This window comes from Australozyma saopauloensis, chromosome 3, assembly GCF_035610405.1.
Source record: "Australozyma saopauloensis chromosome 3, complete sequence".
Taxonomy (NCBI): domain Eukaryota; kingdom Fungi; phylum Ascomycota; class Pichiomycetes; order Serinales; family Metschnikowiaceae; genus Australozyma; species Australozyma saopauloensis.
In genome coordinates this window covers 1,720,308-1,741,344 of record NC_086133.1, presented here as the reverse complement: position 1 = coordinate 1,741,344, position 21,037 = coordinate 1,720,308, and the positions used below count along the sequence as shown (strand labels likewise).

General features: G+C 44.6%; 8 protein-coding genes across 8 annotated transcripts; 3 read left to right on the top strand and 5 right to left on the bottom strand.

Annotated features, from left to right (window-relative positions):
* Positions 1-458: 458 nt before the first annotated feature.
* Positions 459-8,171, bottom strand: PUMCH_002911 (uncharacterized protein; the record flags this gene model as incomplete). Its single annotated transcript, XM_063021903.1, has 1 exon — positions 459-8,171. One exon carries the CDS (start codon positions 8,169-8,171, stop codon positions 459-461), a length of 7,713 nt encoding a protein of 2,570 aa, XP_062877973.1.
* A 1,659-nt stretch (positions 8,172-9,830) lies between these two features.
* On the bottom strand, positions 9,831-11,087 carry PUMCH_002910 (uncharacterized protein; the record flags this gene model as incomplete). Its single annotated transcript, XM_063021902.1, has 1 exon — positions 9,831-11,087. One exon carries the CDS (start codon positions 11,085-11,087, stop codon positions 9,831-9,833), a length of 1,257 nt encoding a protein of 418 aa, XP_062877972.1.
* Positions 11,088-11,723: 636 nt separating this feature from the next.
* PUMCH_002909 (uncharacterized protein) lies at positions 11,724-12,452 on the top strand (the record flags this gene model as incomplete). The annotated part of the gene is made up of 1 exon (XM_063021901.1): positions 11,724-12,452. One exon carries the CDS (start codon positions 11,724-11,726, stop codon positions 12,450-12,452), a length of 729 nt encoding a protein of 242 aa, XP_062877971.1.
* Positions 12,453-12,783: 331 nt separating this feature from the next.
* Positions 12,784-14,433, bottom strand: PUMCH_002908 (uncharacterized protein; the record flags this gene model as incomplete). The annotated part of the gene is made up of 1 exon (XM_063021900.1): positions 12,784-14,433. One exon carries the CDS (start codon positions 14,431-14,433, stop codon positions 12,784-12,786), a length of 1,650 nt encoding a protein of 549 aa, XP_062877970.1.
* A 1,087-nt stretch (positions 14,434-15,520) lies between these two features.
* Positions 15,521-16,051, bottom strand: PUMCH_002907 (uncharacterized protein; the record flags this gene model as incomplete). The annotated part of the gene is made up of 1 exon (XM_063021899.1): positions 15,521-16,051. The coding sequence occupies one exon, from the start codon at positions 16,049-16,051 to the stop codon at positions 15,521-15,523; it is 531 nt and encodes a 176-aa protein (XP_062877969.1).
* A 1,864-nt stretch (positions 16,052-17,915) lies between these two features.
* On the top strand, positions 17,916-19,022 carry PUMCH_002906 (uncharacterized protein; the record flags this gene model as incomplete). Its single annotated transcript, XM_063021898.1, has 1 exon — positions 17,916-19,022. The coding sequence occupies one exon, from the start codon at positions 17,916-17,918 to the stop codon at positions 19,020-19,022; it is 1,107 nt and encodes a 368-aa protein (XP_062877968.1).
* A 506-nt stretch (positions 19,023-19,528) lies between these two features.
* Positions 19,529-19,975, bottom strand: PUMCH_002905 (uncharacterized protein; the record flags this gene model as incomplete). The annotated part of the gene is made up of 1 exon (XM_063021897.1): positions 19,529-19,975. One exon carries the CDS (start codon positions 19,973-19,975, stop codon positions 19,529-19,531), a length of 447 nt encoding a protein of 148 aa, XP_062877967.1.
* A 147-nt stretch (positions 19,976-20,122) lies between these two features.
* On the top strand, positions 20,123-20,998 carry PUMCH_002904 (uncharacterized protein; the record flags this gene model as incomplete). The annotated part of the gene is made up of 1 exon (XM_063021896.1): positions 20,123-20,998. The coding sequence occupies one exon, from the start codon at positions 20,123-20,125 to the stop codon at positions 20,996-20,998; it is 876 nt and encodes a 291-aa protein (XP_062877966.1).
* Positions 20,999-21,037: the final 39 nt, after the last annotated feature.

Here is a 21,037-nt window from a genome sequence, read left to right as displayed (position 1 = left end):
TAGTTAAAACACGGAACAATCTGGACTTTAGATCTACTCTATTACGTATTCATCCCCAAAAAGTTGACAAGTCACCCCAAGAAATGACTTACGACAAATTCAAAAAAAAGATTGCAGCACCACAATTTCACACATGGTCTCCCACTGCATTACTCAGTGTGGCTCTAAGTGGCTTGACTAACGTTGATCGGACGGGAAACAGTATTTTCCACTTGATATGGCCGCAACCGAAAGATTTTCTATCCAGAAGGTTACGTAAACATTTTTCTACAGGAAGAGTCATTACGATTCTAATACATTGTCTAAATTTGTGAAAGAAAGTGTAAAATAATGAGTTTATAAATTACTGGGTTACGAACTTTCTTGCAAAACTACTCAGATCATACGAAATTGAAATACAATACCAGCGCTGAACTACCAGAAAAACTTTCTATTTTTATACAAATGTTCCTTATTTTTTACCAGAATGAGCACCAACCAATGTAGTGCTGGCAAAGGTTTTCAACACTAGTTGCCTGCTGGATCAACTTATCAACTTGCGTTGGAATGTCCAAGCCGCGCAAACGCTTTATGTCATTACCGGTAAGTTTATCGGTGATACGACGCAACACAAGAGCAGCACGAGCGTTACGTAACTCCAAGGCATTGTGTTGTCTCATACGATTAGCCTCTTGTTCATCGATTTCACCAGCCTTCAAAAGCTCGCTCACATTGTATTGATGGACCTTGATACCAGTGGTCTCAGCGATTGCTTTTGTTGGGAAGTCGAATCCCCAGTTGATCAAAGGATCATATGCAAAAGCCTCCAAAATAGCCATCAATGACTCCTTATTGGCTCTGAGGACACGCATCACATGCTCACAAGTAATCCGGAAACTACCCTCGATTCCAGAGACTTCCATGGCATAATTAAGCATTCTTGTGAGTCTGAAAGGTACCTTCTCAGGATATTTCTCTCTAAGAATAGCAGCTTCGAAACAGTCTCCAAAATCGATATGTACCACTTTTCCAGTGAAGCGGTCCAACATCAAATTCGATGGGTGTCGATCACCTAAACCTAGAATATATCCAACCATAGACATGACTGCCAACAGTCGAGTATAAGTGGTACGACGATCCAACCAAGCCTCTGACAGCTTGGACTTGAGCCACAAAACCTTGTACAAATCCTGACCACGAGTGTTATCGAGGGCCAGAGTAAATACTTCAACCTTTTGTAAGATTGTCAAATCGTCGTACTCTTGGACCATATGCATCATGATACGGTGTTCGATGTTGAGTAAAATCTTGCGCGACTCTCTGTACTCACGGATCAACACATGGAATGTATCCGAGTTTGGAACCCATCCCAACAATCCGACTTTAGGAGAGAGAGGAATGGCTGGATATTGTTGAATATCCAAATGACGTTTGAAGCACTCAGTGTCGTTGACCAAAAGTGTGTTGACAAGCCCAAAGAGCTGCATGACAAGATTATCTTGACGAATATCCTCGTGCCCTTTAAGCAAGAATTGGTGTTCCTTGCCATCAGAGCCTCTGCAGCTCAACTTACGAGGCCGTTGTTTCGATGAAATCACGGTGAACGTCGAGTCAAACTTCATAATACGAACAATAGGCTTGCCGGCTTGGTATGAGCCAGGAACAGCTAATTGGAGATCACGAGCCTGCTCAAGAAGAGGCGAGACGAAGGCCAATTCTAGTGTTTGCAATTGTTGCAATTGCTTGCTGATACGACGGAATACACTGTAGTAAACATCCCAAGCCTGGTTCAAATTGGAGATATCCTTCGTGCGACGATAGTTTAGAACCCATTCATAAGCATCCGAAAGTTCTCTGCTGAAAGCCGACGCAAAGGATGCCTCACGCATCGTCTGTGGACCTGTTTGGATCATACGATGGAGAGGTTCGAGAACCTCATACATCTTTTCAGTATTGTGCTCACCAAAGAAAAGTCTCAGAGCATCTTCCAAACCCTCATACCATTGCTCGTGCCAAAGCACAGCTACTCTGATCAACTCGTGCAGTACCAATTCAGACTGCTGCACAAGCAAAGACAGATGAAGTCTCATCTTGTCGATGATGGAAAGAGCAGCCTTCTTACGACTCACACCCTCAGAGGTAACAGCAACTGCAAGGGGGTAGACCAACGCCTGCGGATGTGCTTTTCCAAGATCGGTCAAAAGTCCCAACAAAGATCTAGAAACAATTTGATTAGGTTGGTGGATACGCGAAATCAACTGTGGAATGATCAGAAGCCAATTATCGATCTTAACCATACCGAAACCGTCAGCCATAGCTTGAGCAGCTTCTGGAATACCACCGAATTTGAACCAGAGAGTAAGAAGTCTGAGAGTGTCTTGAAGTGAGTTAGACAGAGAAAGCGCGATCGAGTGGAAGAATCCTTGGATAGAGGGGACAACGTGTCTCAGCACAAGATCCCGTGGGCCATTGATAGAATTGGAGCTGCTAGAATCAGGAGCAGACGAGGCAGCCCCAGGGTCAGTAGGTACAGAACCGTTGCCATTTCTTTGAGTAGCGTTTTTGTCTGCGTCAGCTGATCCGTTTTGTGGCTCGGGAGAGTCCCTCTCCAATTCAATGACCAGGCCAGGCTGAGGAGCATTTGCACTTCCAATACTACCTGCCTCATACAATTGAATTACTTCGAAGTTTGCAAGCGCCCAGTTGTGCCAAGCCTTGTACCACTTACTGTCAAAGTGAGTGGCTAGTAAGAATGCACCAAGGATAATCTCTGAAGTTTCTGTTCGCCAATTGCTGTTCAAAACGATCTGCCACTCACCTTGTTTCAAGAAGCACCGGGCCAATAGTTTGGTGTACTCCTCAACGTGCTTAGGAACACCTGGTCCGTCGCGAGGAACTGGTTGAGTGATAAGATCATCAGGATCGAGGCCCAAGTCTTGCAGCATCCGCGTAGTAAAATCAACCAAATGACGCAAAGCCTCCTTGCCTAAGCCCTTAGCCCACATGTATTTGAGCTGAGCATAAACAACTTGTGGAGGTGCCCGGGAAGGGTTATGTTCTGAGCCTTGTTCCAAAAGACTGTTTAAGCTGTTCTCCGCGAGACTCATACGGCCCGATTTACGACACAAGTTGGCGAACTTAATCCACATCTCCATGTCTTGCTTTGGGGAAATGACGAGCGCCCTCACCTTCAACATTCTTTGCCAGATATCAACGTTACGCTGACATCCGAGGAGACGAGTGTTCCAGGTCCGGCGCATAAGTGCACGCTTTTCCAGACCAGGCTGCAAGCATTTGTACTTAATAATTTCCTCTAGTTCAGCCAACATCTGCACTCTCACCACAACACCATATGCACGATTGTAAGACTCAGAGACAAGTGCTGTGATCTCAGTAACAAGTAGGTCACGAGCGGTAAGAATGTGATTGGATGCGCGCTCAAATGAGTTACGATGAAGGGCCAAAATTGCCGAAAAGAAAGCCTTATCAGGTGAGGCTGGACTCATAACACGAATGTACGCATCCATATCGTCCCAATGACCCAAGCCCCAGGCAGCGGCAGCGGCCAATGGCGCAACATTCCGCTTAGTTTCGGCCGAGGCTGAGAGCCATCTTTCCTGAGCAAGCTCCGAGAGTTGCTCCCATTCTCCAAGTGCATGCAAACAACGCATCTTACCAAGCACAGCATCCAAGTTATTAGGCTCATGTTTCAAGCGTCTGGCGTATGCAGCCAAAGCGTCGTCCCAACGTTGCAATTTTTCGTGCCATGATTCCTTCACCTGCAAATCGTGGTGCAATTGTGCGTGCTTAAGGATTCCAACTGCAGCATCAGACTGCTGCAACTGATTGTTAATAGTGATAAGTGCCTCGATGGTGACTGAGGTTGGCTCTTCGTAGAATTCAAGTTCCTTGTAGTGAAGTGCTTTGGCATATGCATGGCATCTTTGAGCATATTGGCCAAGAGTCAGAATTGAAATTGGTAATGGTTTATCATCATGCTCCATGAACTCCGCCAAATTAAGTAAGATCTGATGAATCTCGGGCAGGTTGTTTGGAGCAGATAATGCAACGTACAACAGGTTAATGAGCTCTTCTTGGTGTTGCAGGTAAAGCTCCGACCAGCACGAAGCAAAACTGGAGTTGAACAAGTTCTTAGCTAATGGAGAATAATCACTAGCTAGTCCGGCACAAGCACGGATGGCATGCAGAGGCAGCTGTTTCAAGAGTTCCTTTGATAAACGTTGGATCCACTCCTGCCAATCTTCTTTCGTATTGTTTCTACTCAGCGAGTCCCAGGCGCTTTTGAGCAGATGCTGATTGACAGGAAGCTTCTTGGAAGGAACATCCATTTGCGCGGCATCCAAATGATGCCCCGAGTGTTCAATAGCAGGATAAAGGTTGTTGTATGCGGGAAGAGGTTCGCCTCCCATCATTTTTCCGACTATGTTTTCAAACATGTTCGAGTGAATATTATGACGCAACATCACTTTCTTTATTGCGGGCACAAAAATGATAAAATCATCTCCAGATGAAAGCGCAAGACTGCAAAGTGCGTTTATAGTAGCGAGCTGTAATTCTGCTTCTTGGCCAGTCAAGGTGTTAGAAGGAGCGTTCCCACCAGGCTGATTGAGAACTCTTAATAATGGATGCACAATGCGCAGAGCCATCTCTCCCAAAGAGATGTTTCGCGCAAGCTTACCGATTGTCTCGATAGCGTATTTGCGAGTCTCAACCGGTGCTTGACTAGCAACAAGACGCAAGACAGTGGGGATAATGACGTGATCGTATTCTTGGATGTTCGTTCCGAAGATGACAAAACTGCGTAATACTTGCATGCAAGTGTCTTTGTCTTGCAGTTTGTCTTCTTCGATTGCATCAAGTAACATCGGAAGCACATCTGCTAAATACATCTTAAATTCTCCCTCCAAGGCTTTGGCAATGGACTCAATTAGAAGAATCACCGTCTTTTTAATTGGAGCAGCGGGATTATGAAAAGACATTATGAGCTGAAGTATTTCTGTCATGAATGGTCTTATATGCTGCTTCACAATAGATACAAGAGCCCCCAATTGTTGAAGAAGGAACTTCAAGTGAACCATTTTGCAGGAGCCCATAACTTTGAGGAGACCTGGAATAATTTGCAGGAGGAAAGGAACGCATCGCATTCCCATCGTTTGAAAGATGTACATAATAGCTTGTACCGCCTTGTTGTGGTGGGCGGAGAGGGAGGTGTCGTTCAAAATGTTCATCAAATTGTTGATTGCCACGGTCAAGTAGTACTCTTCCGAAGTTGGAGACATGCCCTGCATGAGAAGTGCAATATCAACGGGGAGCGCGTTATCTGAAGACCCACTAGCATCCAAAGATTTATTTGTGTTGGCCTCAGACTGTTCTACTTCCCTGTGTCTGTAAGGATCAAGGGCACCTAGAATACCGAGAAGTCTAACTGTCTCTCGGCGGATATGCAGACTAGACTCACTCTTCAAAATACCGACGAGCATGCCGAGCAATTGGGGGTAGTCAAGAAGAGGTTGGATAACATACCCGCTTGAAGATGCTATGAGTCCTAGAGTTTTAAGTGCTGCAAGTCTCTTGAAAGATGAACTTTGATCCTGAAACGTACTCATTACCAAAGGCATGAGCTGGGGTAGGTATGGTTTGATATCTTCCCCTGCAACTTTTGCAGCTGCACCAAGAGTAGTTATGGCACAAGTGGCTACACCTGGACTGGGGTCCTTCGCCTTTGGTATGAGAGCCTCCACAATTGGTTTAGTGTATGGCTTTGTAATTTCCTGCGGATTCGCTATCAAAAGTCCCAACATGTGAGCCGTTTGCTCTTTCTTGAGACTGGTGTTTGCGTATTCCAAACGGGTAAGAAGCAGTATAAGCGCTTTGCGCAAAGAAGGCACAATGTATGCCGGATTGACAGTAGATAGACGGCATAGAATCTTTAGCGCCATGCATTGAACTTCAAATACTTCATCGTTCATAGCCACAAACAAAATTTTAACATTTTCAGCCTTAGATAGATGGGCATCGAAGTTTACAGATTGGAAGAGACAGGAGAGTCCTTCAAGTCTGATTTCAGGATGTGCCTCTGTAATCAGTACTTGCAAAATTCGGTCGATCACATCATTCACGGAATTGAGGGCGCGAATACTGGTTTGATTACAAATTGGATCATTTCTGAAAATCGCACATGCGGTCGAAATGGCTGTTTGTCGAACTCCGGGGCTCGCGCTATCCAAGTATGTCACCACACAGTTCAGGACGAATTCATTTAGCTGATACTCAGAAAATGTGAAGTTTGAGAGCATTTGCAAGGCTTGAACTGTAACGTCAGCATCTAACGCCGTATGCAATTCCAGATTGTGTGAAATGTAGCTGGTGGTGAGTCCTGTGTCCCTTGAAATCATGTCGAGACGATATTGCCGCGCAGCAGCATGGTCCATATGCGTAGCACCCGTTGGGGCACCTGGAAGCAGGAATTCGTGTCCAGATAAAACAAAACTGAGGAGATTGAGCAACTTAGCATTGATAGTATGTTCCAAAGTCGGAATATTGCTCAAGAGAGTGACAAGCACGTTTCTCATGTGGACAGACAACGTACAGTAGGCAAAAATCAAGTCCAAAATGTCGCGCTGCAAATGCTTGGTAAGTGCTGGGCCAATGGCGATGGAAAGTTGGCCAATACAGTCAAAAATTGCGATTTCAACCTCCTTTTCTTGCAGCAATGCACTATCTGTGGCGACCACATCAGGCTGCTGGACTTCCTTCTCTAAGATTGTCGATGGTCTTTGGCTGACAATTTCATCGAAGTAATTAGGCGCATTGCTGTACAGATTGTAGCCGCCCAAAGAGCTTCCACCTGCGGTCGAGGAGGAGAAAAAAGATGACGAGGCAGCAAAAGCAGCCGCAGAGATGGCAGCTGCGGCACTTGAAGTTGAGCTACTGGTTGGAGATGCCAGAGATGCGAGCCCTTCACGGATGTTTTCTAGAATAGCATCCAAGTATGGAGCCATTTGACTGCCGACCTGCCGAGAAATGAGCCCAATGCTGCGAAAAATGGCACTTTTCTCCGATTTGGCGGAAGCACTGGTGTTGGATTTGAACTTGCGGAGCTGCTGCAAGTACCAGTAGACGGTTCTGTGCAAGTATTTCTCAACGAAGTCTTCACGATTGACACGCACTAGCAACGAGAAAACATTGCAGATTTCCGTTCGTATGTAGCCGTACTTGCTTCCCTTGTGCAGAGTTGTGTTTTCGTACATTGTATCGAAGTTGGAGCGGACATGAGGATCATCAGGATACTTGGCGAGCTCGCGATAGACCAAAAGCGCAGCGTGGACGGACTCAGGCGACGGGCTGCTGGTATTGCCCAAAAGTGAAAATGCAGAGATGAGCCCCGAGCCCGAGGTTTGGCCCAGAGATACGGTGTTCAGGCCCTGATCGGAGGCCGCGCCGTCGGCGCCTCTATGCGGGCTCAACACGGCCAGCGCGTGGTCCATCAACACTCGGAGCCAACGGCGACGCATCTCTACATCACGAGCATATACAATATCTATACAGCGTTCCAAACAAGCCGCAGCATCGCACCGCACCACCAAGCGCAGGTCTCGAAGCGGCATCCAGAGATAGTCGAAGAACAGCAGGATGTAGCCCTGCAACAAAAGCGGCGCATTGTGGGCCAATGCAGAGATGATCAACACCGCCGCATGGCGCCGGGTTTCGTTCTGTTTGCCCTCCGACTGGAGCCATTCTATGGCCGTTTTCGCCTCGTGGTCAACGAACTCCGCCGTAAGCGTTCCTCCCGGCGTGGCCAATTTCCCCAAGGTGGTGATGGCCTGCTTCATGATCGTGACGTCATTCAGAAGAATCAACGACTTCAAGTAGTTCAGAAATCGGGCTGTTTGTGTTGCGTTCTCCTCTCCCTCATGGCTGTCGAAGTCAATGAGCGAATTGAGCGCTGCAATGCCTCCCAAGGTCAACAGGGTATCTTTGCTTTGCAACAATTCGAAGATCATGCGGTTTATTTCGTTGTTGTAGCGGTTAAACTGCTCGGAAGATAAGTCCCGAGATATGGCCCCTAAAAACGCCCGGAGATCGTGGGCGGCCCTTGTGCGGGCCTCAATACGGGGAGTTTTGAGGCGGGCGAAGATTTGCTGGAGCGCCACGCCGTCGATTTGGGACATTTTGGGGTGGGAAGTGGTGGAGATTGTTCTGGGGTACAGTCTATGGAATAAAGTATGGCCCTTGGTGGGGAGGCACGGGTGTTCTGCCAGGTGGGTATTGGGAGGAATTGGTTAGGGGGCGATTGGTGAGAATTGTAATTTGAGGAATTTTTTGGAGCCCGAATTGTGCCCATTTATAGTTTTTCTTTGCTTTGGTGTCATGTGTATAGTGTATTCTGTTTTGTGGTAGTGGTGATTGAAGATAAGAGTAGAGTGCATGACGAAATATGATTTTGAATTTCAGAGACTCAAATCGAATATTTGTGTGAAGATATGGGTGAGTTGTAGGTGGATCGACGAATTGCGTGTCGGCGCTTGACTTTGGGCACCATCTGTGTTTGAACTGTAGATTAGTCCTCGGATTCCTATAGAGCAGTGTGAAAAGCACTTCAAGAACAAAAGTCTCGAATTATTGAATCTAAAAGTTGCTCGTTCACAAACATCACGGTACCTTACTTTATGAGTAATTTCGAACTGACTGTTTTGTACAACGGGAAGAACTTCAACTTCAAGTGTATTAACCACCGTATTACCTATATTGCAATACCGCTCTATATATTGGCCATCGATTGAAATTGAAAAGTGTATGAGAAGAATATTTCTCATGCCACTCTTTAATATGGGCAACTAATAGTTGAGGTTCACCTTCCTTAAAGACTGAATGGGTCTACTGTTGTCATAAACCTAATTAGAGAAAACCGTCATATTGACGAGAAAGTATTCACGATAATAAAATTCGGCCAGGCGTTCCGCCATGTTGTCTGAGTGTTCGGTGAACATGGGGAACAAAGTGTACTGAACCATTGACAATTGAACCATAAAGCTGACATTCATAACAAAGCAATGTTTCAATCGTCATGTTTCTGATATCTACAACTCATCAACTCTCCAGCACCAATTTTAAGTACTACATCTACTACCAATCTGCCACATGTTTCTGAGTCGAGCTACCAAAAGAAGCGTTACTCCTGTTACTCTAGAAAAAAGCATACATCTTACATGGGAAGTTTTAGTTTCTAAGCAAATGACTGTAAGCATCTATTGAGAGAGAGATTACGCATTTATCGCTTACTATTTTCTTTGGAAAGTTGTTACTTCTTTTATTTTCGATTCAAATTGTGTCAAGTCATCGAGAGAATCGTGGATGATCGCACAAAAGGCAATACTAGCTACGAAACTTAATTCATAGTAGCAACACAAAAGGTATTTTTATGGACTTTACTGATTTTGGCAAATAGACTTATCGTATATCATGCAGGTATAAAACAAGAACATGCAGGATATAGAAATGAATAAATGGACTGAATTCGTAGGGACAATGAAATTGACGAAATGAACACTATTTCAAATGCAATTCGAGCCTACAATTCACTTCAAGTAAAAAAATTAACGGTAGATACTAGCCATACATGTAGGCTAGAACAGTCTTCACAATTCTGGTACACAACATAACAAAACATAGGTAATCAGGTCCTCTAAGAGACTAGCAATAAAGGAAAAACATGGTAATCACATGGTATAAGTCCAGGAACTGCTTCTAGTTGAGTTTAATCGAGATCAATAATCAATGCTTTTATCTTTGTATTCCCTATATAATTCTAAGTCCGCTCTTTTAAACCACTATGGCACAGAAAACAAGGAGAAGTTACGGACAATATTGGGTCCGTACTCGTCGTAGTCTTGTTTCGTGTAGCAGTAACTCTTGAACTCGGCAGTTTGAGCCAACAAGGAACCTCCGAACCAAACGGCATTGCGCTGTCTCTTGTGCGAAATCACCTGGACATCGACACCGGTACTCTTGACACCTGAGAGACGCTCACTGGACTCGATACGTTCGTTCACAAGGCCCTTTATGTCTCTTTGCAAACGACGGCCAAAATCCTTGAACATGGTGGATCCTCCAGACAACACGATGTTCTTATAAAGCTTTTTACGCACATCAATGGGCGACGACTGCACAACCTGGTCCACAACAGTGGGCAAGGGCGTCAAGTAGTCCGAGGAGCAAATCTCGGGATTGAAGAAAATCTCGGGTGCCAAGAAGCGCTCGTAGCCAACGTCCACGGTTTTCGACTGACGGCTGACAGTTTCAACGATGTACTGTGCAAACTTCTCCTGTGGATACTGGTCGAACTTCTTGAATTCGTTTACAATGTCGGGACACACGTAACAGAACTGTTGCTTGATCCGCTCCGCAGTCTGCAACGAGGTGTCGGCCTCGCCTCTATCACGCAAAAGCAGCTGAATGAAAAGAGTGATATCTCTACCGGCCAATGGAATGTTCTTAATGGCGCCGCCAATTACATAGCCCTCGGCCACGGGAATGACGTGGGTAACACCGTCACCCGAATCGATGACGGTTCCGGTCAAAGACCGGTCCTGGACCTTCGACGACGTCCACGAAGCTGCAAGCGCCAACACGGCCTGCACTGCGATGTAGAGGCCAGCGCAATTGAACGACTCAAACATGATCTCGGCGGTGGACTCACGGTTCTCGGGAGGATTCAACGGAGGCTCGGTCAAAAGGAAGTAGTGATCCTCGGGCTCACACCGCAAATACTTAAAGATGCTTCTCTCCCAGAACCGCTCCATATGGTCCCAATTCTCGATCTGGCCATGGCGAATGGGGTACAGCAACGAGTAGTTTGGCCCGGCGGCGGCCGAAAGCGCATCCTCGCCAATGTGGAAGTCCAAGTCTTCTAGCCCGCGCTTCAAACCGCCCAAGGAGGAGCCGCTTTTGCCCAGTTTTGTGTTGTTGATGGAGGTAGCGATCGCGGTGGGGAAAACGAACGAAGGAGAGTCGTTTCCGGCAAAACCCAACTTGGTGAGCCCGGTACCGTTGTCCATAACGACCGCGGGGGTGCCCATTGAAGCCATTGTGTGTGTATTGGGTAAGTTGCGTGGGGTAGTTGGTGGTAGATATTAGTTAGGAGTAGGAGTAGTATGTCTGGGGAGACTGGGTGGGGCACGACCCGATAAGATCAGGAAGAAAAGTGTGAAAAGTGGGGGTGGGGTGTAATTTTATTTTTTGAATTGGTGCGGTGGGGATATTTGTATTTATATGTTTTTGTTTTTGATGTTGTTGCTTGAACACGGTGAGTATGGCCATTGTGCTATGTTAAGAATGGAAGGAAGTGGTCGGTAGCGGTGGTGCCAAAGTCAGATATGATGTTCAATTGAATGAAGAAGAGGAATTTGGATGTCGTTCTTGTGAAGAAAGAACCTTTTTTGTTCTGGTAAAGTATGTACATCGATGATATTAGTCCGATGGTAGTCCAGAAAACATAGTTAGAAAGCGAATGAAAGCGCATTTCAAACAGCACCTCGAATCAAACCAATAGAATTTCATCAGGAGAGATGTTTTGGTCACGTAGTAGTCAAGTTTAAAGACTTTTGACTCATGGCGCTATACCTCGCACAAGCTAGCTTAGGTTTTGTCAGGCTCTAAAAAATGGCATACCTTCGTCAAATATTAAAAGTTATACATTTTCAGAGTCCAGATTTATTTCTCAAATGTTTTCAGAGGGTTGCACTCTTGGACCATGTCTCTATGTAATTGAAATTCTGTGGATTGTCTTTGTTTGCACAGTGGCTACAAATCTGTCACAGAAATACACCCTGAACCACCACTTTTCCTTCCACGCAAACAGAAAGAGTACCAAAAAGCAATCATCAATGAGTTTTTTCTCTTATGATGGATTAATAATTCACAGAAGCGAAATTAATCCAGTTGGCGAGACGTTAGAGCTCGGCGCGTTGGCGCCAGGTCAAAGCATAGAATACTATGACTCTTCGAGTGTCTTTGCCACCCTGAGTACCCGTCTTGCGAGTAGCGCAAATAGATTCTACAGACGCTGGGATGAAAGGGTTCTCTATGTAGTCTCGCGGGCAAGGTTCGATTATAGTCGCGAAGAATTTACTGCTGAGACCTATCAAGCTTTGTATAAGGCATTGATTGCTTTTGCTGCGTGTTATCTAAACAAGGTTTCTGCTCAAGCATTGATTGAAGAAATAAATGTATACTGGAGGCATCAAATGAGGTATGGAGCCAATGGCGGTTTGGTACGTATGCCACAAGACTGGATAGTGGATGTTGAGAGTATAAGGGTTAGCCTCAATGAGATTCGTGGCCTGTCTTTGAAAGATTGGCTTCCTGACGCTCCAGAATCCGCTGTTCCCATCTTCGAAGATTACGTTGCAAACATGTTTCGTATAGCTGATGCTCAATTGAGCAACCCATAGAGTAAAGGGGCCTAAATCCAACTTGATCTGGTTTCCGGTGCTACCCTTCTATTGAGTCTATATTTATTTAAATCGTCTTTTGAAGCAAAATCTTTCTTTGGTAAAGGCCACATCAAGTGGTAAGTATCATCTCCAACTTGATCAACGCAAGTCAACATCCTTGAAGCCGTATTCCGTATTACAACGATGACCATATGTAAAAGTGCGGTACCAGAATAATGAGTCCTTTCTTGTTTGGAGCCCCGAGGAACCAAAGACTCAAGACCAGAACACAGACTTCCTTCTACATGAGTTGTTGCAAATTATAACTATTCTAAATACACGAAACTACCTAGTACTCGTCCTTCCCACTAATAATCACATCATTGATCTTCAAGATCATACGGGTCAATTGCGTGGCCAACAACAACTGTTGCTTCTTACCGATCAATGGATCGATGACAAAAAGCTCCTTCATGTCGTTGGTTCCCTTACCCAAACAGTCTACACCTAAATGAGCGCACTTTTCGAGTGCTTGTTTCAGTTTGAGCTGAGACAAGGTCTCAATAGGATCCAAGCCAGAATTCTCGGCCAAAACCATTGGTACTTGGTCCAAAGCGCTGGAAAAGGCGCGGAATGCATATTGATCGATACCCTTTTGCTTGTCTGCGGCTGCAGAAACAGCTAGCGAGGCCAGAAGCTCTGCAGCTCCACCTCCGTAAACAACTCTACTATCACGAACGAGGTTACGCACAACACAAATGGAATCATGCAAAGCACGTACACCCTCAGCAACGATCATCTCGTTGGAACCACGGATGAAACATGTAACAGCTCTGGTGTTTGAACAGTCCTCAACAACCAACATACGATCACGGGTAGTACCGAATTCGAGCTCGCGGATTACACCTGCGGTACCCAATTTCTCAGGAGTGAGATCCTCGAAACGAGGAACAATGTGACCATTGGTAGCGATGGCCAAAAGCTCCAACTCAGAACCACCAATCCAACGGATTGCATTCAAGCCACTGGAGAGAAGCAAGTGGTTGGCCTCGTCATCAAAACCCCACTGACAAGCAACGACATTGGCGCCAGAATCCTTAACCAAGGAGATCATCTCACGGAATTTCGTCTGTTCGTACTCCTGCAAAACCTTAAACTCCTCCACAGAAGAGATGTCTAACTTGTGCTTAGTCTTTGGCTTAGGAGGCTCAAATGGACAGGTCAAGATCGCGATCTTACAGTCGGTGGCCTTCTTGGGCATCTGAGGGTGGGAGAACTCCTTGTCGAGCAAAACACCGCGGATCAAAGCCAGGTCCTCGATACTGCCTCCAACCTTGGTCTCCATCTTGATCAACTCGAAATCAACGTCTTTACGCTCCAAATCAGCCACCGCAAGCACTGCATCGACAGCCATGTGAGCAAAGTGATCGTGAGCCTTCGAAACGATCTTCAGCCCCAACGACGTGCGTGCCGCCTTCAACAAATTCGAATCGCGGGCCTCTTCGGAAATGAGAATATCGTCAGCATCAGCATCCAACTGTGCCACTGCAATCTTACAAGCCGCGTCAAAACCGTTGGCGATCTTCAATGGATGAATACCCTTATCGAGCAACTCATGAGCCTGGTCCAACAAGGCCAGCGCCAACACAACCACACCAGTCGTTCCGTCACCGATCTCGTCGTCCTGCGATTGTGCCAACTGGACCAAAAGCTTGGCGATCTCGTTGTCCAAGTCCATCTGCGCCAAAATCGTTGCTCCGTCGTTTGTGATGGTGATATCGCCATCCGGTCCAACCAAAATCTTGTCGAGACCACGTGGCCCAAGCGATGTCTTAACAATCGAAGCTACGGCTCTAGCAGCTAAAATATGAGCTTTTGTGGCTTCGAGACCATGTTGCCTCTGTTTTTTGCCCTGGTCTCTGACAATGATGAAGGGTCTGCCCATCTCGTCCTGAGCCACGATGGCGTTGGACAAATCTGGCATTTGTTGTTGAGCCATGGTGGTTGTGGTAGGAGAAGTTGATGGTGGAGGGTGTTGTAGGTTGGAGAGACGGAAGTGTGTGAAAAAGTCATCTGCAGGAGGAAATCAAAAAAAGGCTTTGGGGTTTTGTGACGGGACACGAGGGGTATTTATATTTGCGGTTTTGGTTATGAGCAAGGGCGCTTGGCGTTTTGAGTATTTCTTTTTTTTCTTTAGTGGGGTGGGGTCGTGTTTTGTTTCGAGGTTATGTCATCTAGTTAAGTGGTACTTTCTACTGTCGTGAGAGTGGGGGAAGAGTTAAAGCATCAAATTGAACAATGGATTTTGGGGATCATTTCTTTCTTGAAATGAAAATTAATTTCCTTTTTGGTCTGTAGAACGGTAAAGTGGTATGTTATTTTAGAATGTAGTGCTCCAAGGAAGCAGTCCTCTGGAATCTACTGATAATACAAATTATACATAACAAGTATTTGAAGGTCTTTTCGATTTTGCGATGATTTTTTTATTTTGGGAATGCTATTTTTTCCTTCGTGGTTTCGTGGCTTTGTCATGTGCATCAGAAACTCCTACCATAGTAACACATATCTACTGAACTGCCATTTGGCAGTACCAGATCCTAATTTGAGAGGTGAAATTCAACAAATACGACTCTAGAAATTCTAGATGTATTTCCTCTTGACTGAATTGATTTCGCCAACTGGGCCTTTCCGAAGTAGATGGGCAAGAAGTATATCCAACAACGAGAATGAACAAAAAGTATATCAATAATGAGAATGAACGAACCAAAACCTTATAATTTTTGACCGTATCGATTGACTATTTTCTTGCTGCCATCAAACTGATAGCTGTCTGATGAGGTACGAAAAAATGGTTCCGTATTCATATCTACTGGCACTACCCAACCACTCATTACTAGGAAACAAGACCACTGTCACTCTACTCTAAGTCTGTTCTTTAAATTCAAGCAATATCATTGATTATGGATTTAGAGAGCCTTTAGATCCTACATCAACTAACGAACAATCTTCGGGTCGTGTCTTTCAAAATGTATGAAGGGGTATACTCGCTTTTTTGGATGAAAAATGATTCTAATTCAAAGTGTTGACTAGAAGCATATCTTCCTGTATCCCTTTTTGGTATTCAACACCATCAAACAGGCCCTGCAATCTCCCTTGCAGTTTCCAGAACTTCCACAAGTTCCACCACAACCTGCTCTTGCTTCAAGATCCACTTTTTCTTGCTGCATCTCCATTCTTTTCCTTCTGAAGTCAAAGAAGTTATCGGAACCCGTTTCTGTGGGCACACTGGAGATGGTTGCATTGTCTTGAGAAGTAGGGGTAGTTGTCGAAACGCCTGACGAAAGCAATTCGGCCAAGACTTGATTCCTTGCATCTCCGATACTTTCAAAGAGGTCATCCGGGTTGATCAAGTTAATGGCGTCCTCGTCTCTCCATTTATCGAGTCTTGTATCAACGAGTTTATTTAATGTATCATATATGTCAGTCAAAACAATTAAACCGGTCTCCCAGCCATTTTCAATGCAATAAACATGAGTGAAGGTGTCGTTGGCAGCACTGTTCAACCAGTTTGTGTAGCCATCAACGGTGTTTGCGAAATCAAAAGCAGCTAGCGACATTCTGTGATTTTTTTGACGTCGAACCAAAGTCTAAAGAACACTCAAGTTTATGTATCTTTGCGGAGGGGAAAGGTTGGGTGATTTCAAAATAAGGGGTCCAATATTTAACCTTTGGTCTCATAACCCATGCATTTATACACGATAAACAAATGCATTCACGTCCTTGAGGGAATGTCTGTGATAATTGGGCAAACGCGTTTCGATGTTATGTGAAAATGGTACGACTTTCAAAGACTCAATAGTTCGAGTTCTGAGTTATTTTGACTGCACGTTTCCTATTTTTTGAAGGGCAATCTTAAGCGAGTTTCACCCTGCATGGCGTCAATCATAGGCTTCTGCACCCAATTCCAACAAAAGTGGATGGCCTCATCAAGTTTCACTGATAGACCGAGATGAAATTTCTAGTTTCGACGAGATTGGATTTTGCGAAATTTTGGCTAAACCCAACATTCGATTCATCTGTCGTTGCTTGAAGAAAGGGTGCACAAAAAGTACAGATCACATCCGCGAGATTTATAGAAGACATCCAGTCAGTATTATTAAAACCTTATAGAAAGTTGACTTAAGTTCGGCTTGGAGCAGTTAGTTGCGTTGAGATTCGTTCTTAGGGTTCCACTTGCGTCAACGAACAGACACTGCAACACTGGGAGAGTTTGTATTGGAGAATCAAATGCGTAATAGGCATGAATGAACAATTCTTAACGGGAAAAATGAAATGTGACGCAATGAAAATTGCATACCGCGATAAAATCATTGAAATGAGGCTCTTAGATCTCTTCAGAGGCCCGGTCGGCTATGTTGAATATCGAGGCGCGTAAAAAAGAAGGCTTATTTAACCACTTTGGTTCTTAGATATCAAGTGATTACTTATCAATTAGGTTGAATAATTCACTAAGATTGTGTTCTTTTCGCTGCGTATACAGGTATGAAACATTTATCTGCAAGAAGAATAAGACCCCTATGATTCTGTCCGCACCACTGATATGAAAGATAATAAATTTCATCGTGTCAGTCTCTTCATTTGATTGAATGACTCAAAATCTCTGTCGAAAACGTACCAGTTCTTCTTGTAAACTATGAGCTGGACGAAAGCTACTCAATGTTGTACAACTACTAGATGCCGCCTATCTCCAATTGAAAAAGACACATCACCAGCTTTTCTTTCAATAATCGGTATCTTGTACTAAAACTATGACAATGTATGGAGTTTATATATTTCTGTTGATTGGGTCATGGTGATAGAAACATGAACACGAATACTGACATTTGTGGCTGATTATAAATTATATTCATCAGCTAACTACGATCTATTCAATGTCATAGGTTGCATAGAAGTGAGGGTTGATTGTATCTTCTCCCCTTTTGTTCTCTGCCACTCGTGTTGGCGATTGTCGACTGACTTTAATCCCGATTGGAAAGCATTCAATGGTTATTAAGTGAACCATCAGAGTGTGTAGACACCGTAGGTTTCAACTACCTGATATCATCTTTTGTTCGATCTTCTCTCCGCTAGATCATTTTCACAAGCAATACAATCGCAGCACAAATTTATAAAAACACTGTCTACAAAATGTTTTGTAAAAAAATAAACAATGAAAATACAAGGAATTAGTCTCCAGTATATTTTGGCAAGTTGTACCTCACTCTCCAATCCTAATCATCTAGTAACAACAACAAAGCGATCATGAATTAATAATACCGGCTGTAGAGTTTGTCTTTTTCACTCTCGAATTCATTTTCTCTCAGCAGTTTTAGACCCAGCTTATGTTGCGTCGCTTTGTAAGCCTGAAGACTCACCCAGCCTACAAGAAACACATAAATCATCACATCAAAATTTTTCACACGAACTGAAATTATCGTCGCAATGTATTCAGTCAAATCAAAATCCATTTTCCATTTACTGCCTTCCACTATCTTTGACTGTTGCCTTACCTCCCACCACCTAAGCGCATACCAGCTCATCTCATCTCAAATTTCAACCACCATTCATTCTCTGGTCTGCCAGTACACCTCACAAACCAAAAAAGAAATGTCTGAGATCAACGTTGACACTGCTACTCCAGAGCAACTCCGCGATATTTTGTGTGACACAAACACCGCCTTGGCCAACCGGTTCAGAGCTCTTTTCAACTTGAAGTGTCTCGGTCAAGACTCCACCGAGGAGAAGACCGTCCATGCTGCCATTGACTACATTGCCGCATGTTTCGCTGACAAGTCCGAGTTGTTGAAGCACGAGGTTGCCTATGTGTTGGGCCAGATCAAGAACACCTATGCTAACAAGTACTTGAAGCAGGTCTTGGCTGATTCAGAGCAACAGGTGATGGTTCGTCATGAGGCAGCTGAAGCCATCGGTGCTATCGGTGACGCCCAATACGTAGAGATCTTGGAGAAGTACTTCAAGGAGGACCCTTCGATCGAGATCCGTCAAACATGCGAGTTGGCCCTCGAGAGAATCCGTTGGGAGAACTCCAACGCCGCCAAGGCCGAGAACTTGCAGGAGTCTGCTTTCACATCTATTGACCCTGCTCCTCCTATGCCAACCGATGTAGAGCTGAAGGTCGAGAAGTTGCAGAAGATCTTGAATGACCAAGACGTATCCTTGTTCGAGAGATACAGAGCCATGTTCCGTTTGCGTGATTTGGCCACAGACGAGGCTTGTCTTGCTTTGGCCACCGGATTTGATGACCCTTCTGCATTGTTCAAGCACGAGATTGCTTATGTGTTTGGTCAATTGTCGAACCCAGTCACCGTTCCTTCTCTTGTGAAGGTATTGAAGGATGAGAGCCAAGCTGGTATGGTTCGTCATGAGGCTGCTGAGGCTTTGGGATCCATTGCCACTGATGAAGTGTTGCCTGTGTTGAAGTCGTTCTTGAACGATGAGGTGGATGTTGTGAGAGACAGTGCTATTGTTGCTTTAGATATGTATGAGTACGAGAACTCCAACGAGTTAGAGTATGCTGTCAAGAGCTGATCGACACGCCGGAGCTGGTTCTACAAAATGTGTTTGATTTAAATGTACGTATATATGTTGGGTTCATGTAGTTCTGGCTAGTTAATGTGGGAGTAATTCTAAATAGGATTATCCGTTCTAGTACAGAGCTTGGCGTTAAGATTAAAAAATTCATGACATATAATATGCATGTTCGTATATTTCCTCGTATTCCATTTACGTGTTAACAAATGCCAACTTCAACATAATAGGCATGATCGCACATTATGCATGTAATTTTGTGGTAGCTTTTTTAACCTACTATTAATTTTTCTCGCTTCTCCCAGCTTTCGCTTATCGTACACCTAATTTCTTCTTTTCGTTTATTTTGAACGATAGATCGCCCAGGACCTATCCAATGCCATAATTCTCTAAATCTGGCCAATATTCTTGTTTCACTAAATACAGTAAAAATGCCGGAAAATGAATTGCACAAATTTTTCGTGGCGCTTGCACTCACCACCATCAGAGGAAGAACCCATGGCTCTCTAGTTATTAGTTCTAAACTTGTAACCACAGTTTGTACATGTGTAGAAAACAGTAGCACCTTCATCCGCAGAACGCAATTGTAAAGTGTGGTATTGCATCTCCTCGTTTCCACACTCTGGACACTTCTCCTTGATTGTAGCTCCCTCGTCGACCTCGTCACTGTTCAAAGAAGTCTTCACGACGGATCTCTTCGACTTGAGCGTCAGTGGGAATGCATCTTCAGAAGATTTAGTGACAACTTTCAAGTTCTCAAATTGCTTACTAGGATAGCTTGTCTTGCACACACCACAATCAAGGGTCGACTTGGAGTCAACAGGATCTAGCAAGTTACCACAAGCTGTGCAGAAAATCAAAGAGCCGACAACGGACATAATTGTGTGTATTTGTTTGGGTTTGGTTTTGGATTGATGCTCGATGAGTACGATGAGATGAGATGGGTGCGACATTCGATTCCGGGGGAATTCTGCCTAGTGGATGTCGCGAGCCACTGCAGGATGTGCCCTCGGGTCATCGCCCCAGAGCCCCCGGAACTAGATACATATTCTTAAGAACTCATCTTCTATTGAAAGAAACGAGTAGTCCAGACCTGAAAAATGAGACAAAAACGTGCCAAGGCCTACAAGAAACAAATGAACTTATATGTTCATACTTTCAAATTCAGAGAGCCATTTCAGACCATCGTGGACGATGAAATTGTACTTTTGTGCCATAAGGGCCAGTTCGATATCGTGAAAGGCCTCAACAGAACCATCCAGGCTGAATGTAAGCCGATGATCACACAATGTTGTATGCAAGCTTTGTATCTTACGGAAAATCAGGAAGCAATTGACTTGGCCAAGTCGTTTGAGAGAAGACGTTGTAACCACAATATCAAGGAGCCCAAAACCCCAGTAGAGTGTGTCCAGTCGATTGTCGATGTTGACGGCGAAAACAAACATAGATATATTGTTGCTAGTCAAAGCACAAAGTTGCGCCGGAAGCTTCGAGCAGTTCCAGGTGTACCTTTGGTATTCATGAACAGATCAGTCATGGTTATGGAGCCAGCTTCTGACGCTTCGAAGAGAGCAGCAGCATTGAAAGAGAATGCCAAGCTCCAAGCTGGTTTGAACGACAAGAAGGTTGGGTATTTGGAGAAGCAAGAAGAGCCAAAGGCGGACCAGCCAATGCCAAAGAAGAGAAAGGGCCCTAGCGAGCCTAATCCATTGAGTATCAAGAAGAAGAAGAAGGAGGATAAACCTGCGGCTAAGGTTGAAGAGTCTGGAAAGAAAAAGAGAGTCAGACATCACAAGGGTCGCTCTCAAAACCAAGATGGAACCGACGAGCAAGGAAACTCCGAGGAAAGATCTGAAGAAAGGTCTGAAGAAAATGGCAAGGCCCAGACTCACGATGATGAATCTGCTGTTGGTGCATCTTTCACAAAGGACAAGTCAGAGAGTTCCAAGGACGCTTCTCAATCGGATGAGGAGTAATACTTCAAAACTCCTGACCCTCGAGTACTTACGTCATTT